This window comes from Hyaena hyaena, unplaced genomic scaffold, assembly GCF_003009895.1.
Source record: "Hyaena hyaena isolate Hyena2069 unplaced genomic scaffold, ASM300989v1 scaffold_799, whole genome shotgun sequence".
Taxonomy (NCBI): Eukaryota; Metazoa; Chordata; class Mammalia; order Carnivora; family Hyaenidae; genus Hyaena; species Hyaena hyaena.
The window spans coordinates 247,275-253,274 of record NW_024081430.1 but is presented as its reverse complement, the minus strand read 5'-3'; the positions used below and the strand labels follow the sequence as shown (position 1 = coordinate 253,274).

Genomic DNA, 6,000 nt, shown 5'->3' with positions numbered 1-6,000 from the left:
GAAGTTGAATTAATCCACTCACCTTCTACCTCCTCTCTTCTGAATGAGCTTCAGGTTGTTTCTTAGCAACAACTGGTAACAATTACTTCTTTCCTTTCTTCCCTAAGTTATAAATACTTGCCAATCACCATCTTTTTTCTCCCCAATTCCCAAAGCTGGTGGCCTAAGTAGTATTTCTACTTTGGCAACCTTTGGGGCAATTTTGGCAGCCCATAAATCCTCTGGAGTGAGAGAAACCAGGAAACTTTGCCTAAGGTTTAAATTGGTAGCGGGGATGGAATCCACTGGAGGACTGGAGGCTCAGGACGCAGCCAAAGATCAGGGTGCAGGTTCGGCAGTGAAACACACCCAGGTTCAAACCCAAGCCCTACACTAGCTGCTGAACTTGGACAAATTCAGTTTCCCGATTCATAAAATGAAAGTATCAATAGATCGGCTTCATGAATCGTTATCAGGATTAAATGAGTGAATTCATGTAAAGCTCTTTGAAAAATGTCTGAAGATAGAAAAATTCAGTAAATGTTCACTCTGATTATTACTATGGATTTATGTAATCTATAAGCAATGAGGCTGGTGAATGACTTCATTCAGTCACTGTGTATGAGTGACTCGCCACGCACGAGAAACTGTGTCAGGTCCCAGAAACGCAATTTTCGTTTCTTTATTCAGCAAATATAACTAAGCTCTGGACAGGAAAAATAGGTTGAGGAGATTATAAGGTCTAGTATATGGTTGAGTTGCTTCACACCTTGAAATCCTCCTTCCTCAATGTTTCAACTTTACTTAGGGATTAATAGAAACAATTAATTACTTAAGTCATCGTGAATAGAAAGGATGTGATTTGCAAAATTTTCCTTTAGTGTAGAAGTTTATTTTCTCCATAAACCTCAGGATGTTAATTTTGTACAGTTGAGAATTTTTGTTTTCCAAGTAATGCGGTCTTGAGGGAAGTATACTCTTCTTTAAGGATTAATTTAAGAGCTTTGACATTTTTTAAAAAAGTAATCTGTATGCCCAATGTGGGGCTCAAACTCACAACCTTGAGATCAAGGGTCACACGCTCTATTGACTGAGCCAGACAGTGAGGAACCTGAAGAGTTTTGACATTCTTGAATGAGAATGCCACCCAACTCTGTGAGGACCATGGATTTTCGGCTGTAGAAAGCAGGAAGAGGTACGGACTTTGGGGTCAGAGAGACCTGACTACTCTTCCACTTAAATAATGTGTTCACTCTTCTGAAACTTGGTTTCCTTGTCTGTAAGAAGGGATGATAATATCTCCATTTTGGAGGATGTTGGAAGGATTAAATTCACTCATTCATGCAAGCATTCATTCATGCATTCATTCATTCAACAAGTATTTCTATACGGAACACTTACTACATACCAGACATTCTTCTGGGCACTGAGGCTACAAAAGTAAACAAAACATGCAAGAATTCCTATCCTCATAGTGTTTCCATTCTAATAGGATAAAATTTGGGGAAAAAATAAGTTAGCTTATGTAAAATAAAACACTTTAAAAATTAATTCCTGGGTCTCAGCCCGTTAAGTGTCTGACTTGATTATGGCTCAGATCATGATCTCTCAGTTGATGAGTTCGAGCCCCACGTTAGGGCTCTGCACTGACAATGGGAAGCCTGCTTGGGATTCTCTCTCTGTCTCCCTCTCTCTCGGTTCCTCCCCCACTCTCTCTCAAAAATGAATAAATAAAAATTTTAAAAATAAATAAAAACTAATTCTTGTATCAATGTATGCAGTGCTCATGTCACTAACAGAAGGCATAAGAAGAACTTAACTTTAGAGCAGAGATTCAAATTAGAATCTATAGTTGTGTGCCGAAGATATTCTGAACAAGGAAAATAACGCAGGAATGAGTTCATTGCTAGGGAAAAGGTTTTCAAATTACCTTTTATTAGGTAATCTTATAACAGCTATTTGGGTATACAAATACATATGTACAAGTTTCTAAACACGTAAATAAAAAGCAGCAGTTTAGTATGTCTGCCTGAAATCATTCTACTCAAAACCTTACCAAAACATTTACTATAAAAATCAGTAAAATTGCATAACACGTCCTAAAAATTTTCAGGTGTGTGTACATAAACATTTTCAAGCTTGCTTCACAAAAAAGAGTGCAGTTTCTACTCCATGTGTTCATAGTGACTTTCAAAAGTAGTTCAAAGGGGGGGGGAGGGAAAGAAAGTAGCCTTGCCTTGGAATACAGCATTAATTAATACTGACTTACCCTGGGACATTCAAGAAAGATCCTTTGTTATCACATATGGTAAAAATATTTAACAATTAATTCTCCATTTCTATGAATAAAACATAGAAAATAAGATTTTACTTTCTTAAACTAACTTGTTACCATGAGAAACTGCATTCATTCTGCAGATACCGACACCTCACATTATTACTTTAAAAAGAGCTACAATCCTTGAAATTCGAAAAGAAACCCACAAGACATCTTCTTCCAATACATTCACTGAATGCAGATTTAAATGACACATCTCATTTTGATTGTGCCCCTCATTTGCATACTTAAAAATGACTGCAATATAGTACATTTGTATTTTTAACCGAAACCAAAATTAAGATGAGTGATCTATGCAAAATCAATAGCCTGTATTTCTGTAACAGTTGTCATACGCAAAAAGGAAAAAAAAACCCTAAAAAACCCAAAAAATACCAAAAAGCCCTGAGTCAATATTTTTTGCAAAAGTAATGAAAAAGAATACTGTGCTGTGAAGTCATTTTATAATTTACGAAATGGTTAAGACTGTCCAGTATTTATTTGTTTTGTGTTCATTTGACTGAAAAGAGGTATGGCTCTTGTTGAGTTTATCCAATTCAGATCATTTCTTAAAACTCAATTTCATTTAAATCCTCAGAATATCCTGATGATTGCTCGGTTATATCTTCCATTTCTGCCAGGAAAGACAAAAAGAATATAGACAATAATAGTTTCCTCTATTTTTATTATAGAAAAATTCCTAATTTGCATTCTTATGATTTGAGACTATTGCAAAATCCCTTTTCAATCAAGCTGATATAATTGGGAAAAATATCGTTACCTGCACAGGGTCCTCCTTGAAACTTAACATCATCAATGGCAATATCACTTCTTATTGACACTCCCCGAATGGCTTCAAAAATTACCTGGAAAGCAATGAAGTTTGAATTTAGAAATGGAGTCACCTTGGGGCACGTGGGTGGCTCTGTCGGTTAAGTGACCAACTTTGGCTCAGGTCACGAACTTGAAGTTTGTGAGTTTGAGCCCTGCGTCGGGCTCTGTGCTGACAGCTCAGAGCTTGGAGCCTGCTTCAGATTCTGTCTCTCTCTCTCTCTCTCTTTGCCCCTCTCCCTCATACTCTGTCTCTCTCTCTCAAAAACAAATAAAAATTAAAAAGAAATTAAGAAATGGAGTCATCTTGATAAAACAATACTCATCAGGGGCAGAACCCTGTTGCGTGGGTCTGGAAGCTTAGACTGTTTTTCAACCTCCTTTAAGGAAAAGAATACAAAATCACAAATTCAAATTTAGGTACAAAAGAGAGTACTTATTTGGAATTTTAAAGGAATTCACAACAAATTCCTAGAGTCTTGGAGACTAAGTCGCTTCTAAGGTCTCTTTAGGCCATTTTCCAGACATGCTTACCTGGAAATGCTGCCTGGTGGTGACCTGGCGTCCCCTCCTCACCTCGAACATTCTAGACCCAGCACTCACGGGGCCTATGAAAGTCATGGGCCCAGAAGTTTAGGCTTCTCTTAATCTAGGCTCTCTAAATCTACGGTGATACACAATCATTAAGTTTACCAAAAAGGCAATGGCTTACTTATTGTGTTAAATATCATAACATTCAAGAATAGCCTAGGAGGAAAGAACCACTTTCATAACTTTAGATCCTGAGAAGAAAATAACTGATCAGATATTCAGGTTCTAGGGAAAATGGCTTATATTACCAGCTCTAAGGCTGCCCCAGCAATGGTTAATAAACCACTGAATACTCCAGGGAGGCTTGTGGGTAATGAAAATTATCCAGAAGACACATTTGCTCCACTCATTTTATGAGCAAATGACTCCCCGTTGGACTAGTTTATGATTTAAATTAAATATAAGAATATAAAGTGGATAATTAATAAGCATATGAAACTATCTCGAAATTAATGACTCAAAGAAGCTTTAATGACAGAAATGGGCAAAATAATGTTATTAAAAATTCTAAGGACACAATCCCGAACAAGAATCCAAATAAACGGTTTGAAGAGGGAAAAAATGTCCTAACACATCTAGATAGGTGGATATATGAGTGTAGTTAACAACCATTTTGGTTTTCTGGACATCAGTAAAATCTGGTTTTTGATCACCAAGTCTGCAATGGAAGTTTAATAAACAAATTACCTGATAGAATTATATTCTGAATAGTCTGTGATTGGGCCAAACTTCATACAACCTTCTCTTCTGAATTTCCTTACTACTTGAGTGGTAACTATTTCATACCATTATGATTTCCCCCTTGTCCTATATATACATGTTCTATTAGTAAATAATTGTGGTTATTTAAGAATTAGATAAAAATTTATTTTTTCCTTTAATTTAAGTGTATGATTTTTCCAAATGTCTACTAAGTCGTTAGGGCACAGATATTATTAATTTTTAAATGTTTTCTTTTCAGAGAGAGACAGAGCACAGATGTTAAGTTGTTTGGACTCAATTACTTAATAACTGAAACTGGTAGGTATTACTTTTGGTCTAGGGGCACCAGGAAAAAATTAATGAGCCTAAGCATACCATGAACAAGAAAATTTGGAAACGTGGTCTTGAATGAGTACCTAGCATATAATAATACCTACTAAATGTCAGGCAGTATAACGAACAATATGAATGATATAAATATTTCCATGAGCCAAGAATGTGTCTAACACTTTACATCTTCAATAGCATCAAAACAAAAGAACCCAGGGAGAAAAGTGGAGAGAGCAGAGGAGGAAATATTAATCGAGGAATCCAAAGGATATAAAATTACTTTGTGTTTTTGATCAATAGTAACTCAGGTACAGCTTGGCACTTTATTAAACCCTTAGGAAGGAGTGTGATTAAAATTTTGCCACTTGATGCATTTCTCCTACAAGGATGACAGAATGATTGGAATGTCATCGGGAGGCCCCCTACTCATCCCCCCAGAGAATGAGTCGCAAACAGAGGCAGTACTATAGCACTCTGAAAGTCGTCCCCACCTGCCTACCCCCACCGATGATGCATCCATCTACCTCTCCAGCTTTGTTCTTTTTCCTGAACTTCAGCCTCATATCCTATGCTTACCTGACATACCCACGTGGATGTCTGACAGACCCAGGAAACTTAGCAAGTCCGAAAAACTCACTTGTTGATTTCCCTCCCATGCACACACTGCCCTCGAACCACCAGATGGGCTCCACCTAAAGCCTTCCTCATCTCCGGAAATGGTAAGTCCATTCTAGCGGTGACTCAGGCCAAAATTCGTGGAGTCATCTTGATGCCCCTTTCTCTCCAGCCCCACATTCCACACAGAAGAGGTCCTACGGGCTTCTGAGGCGTCTCACCCCTGGCATCTATTCTTCTGCCAGTACCACTGAAGCAGCCCCCAAAGTCTCCTTGCTCCCCTACGCTCCACACAGTAGCTGTAGTGATCATTTAAAAAGATAAATCCAGGGGCGCCTGGATGGCTTAGTCGGTTAAGCGTCCGACTTTCTCTTAGGTCATGATCTCTCGGTTCGTGGGTTTGAGCCCCTCTTCGGGCTCTGTGCTGACTGCCAGCTCAGAGCCTGGAGCCTGTTTCAGTCTGTGACTCCCTCTCTCTCTGACCCTCCCCTGCTCACGCTGTCTCTCTCTCTCTCTCCTAGAAATAAATAAAACATTAAAAAAAAAAAAAGATAAATCCAGATCATGTTACCTTAAAGCCATCTGATGGTTCCTCTGGAATCCATTTCAAACTCTACCGTGATGTTCAAGGCCTT

General features: G+C 38.2%; 1 protein-coding gene across 4 annotated transcripts in view; it reads right to left on the bottom strand.

Moving 5' to 3' along the window:
* Positions 1-1,894: 1,894 nt before the first annotated feature.
* Positions 1,895-6,000, bottom strand: part of MAMDC2 (MAM domain containing 2) — a 193,616-nt gene continuing 189,510 nt past the window's right edge. For all 4 annotated transcript variants that reach the window (XM_039219182.1, XM_039219184.1, XM_039219185.1 and 1 more), the window contains 2 exons: positions 3,078-3,162; positions 1,895-2,930 (listed from right to left, as the gene is read on the bottom strand). In XM_039219182.1, coding sequence (XP_039075113.1) covers positions 2,866-2,930; positions 3,078-3,162 — 150 coding nt within the window. In that variant the 3' untranslated portion in view covers positions 1,895-2,865. The remainder of the gene's footprint in view (positions 2,931-3,077; positions 3,163-6,000) is intronic.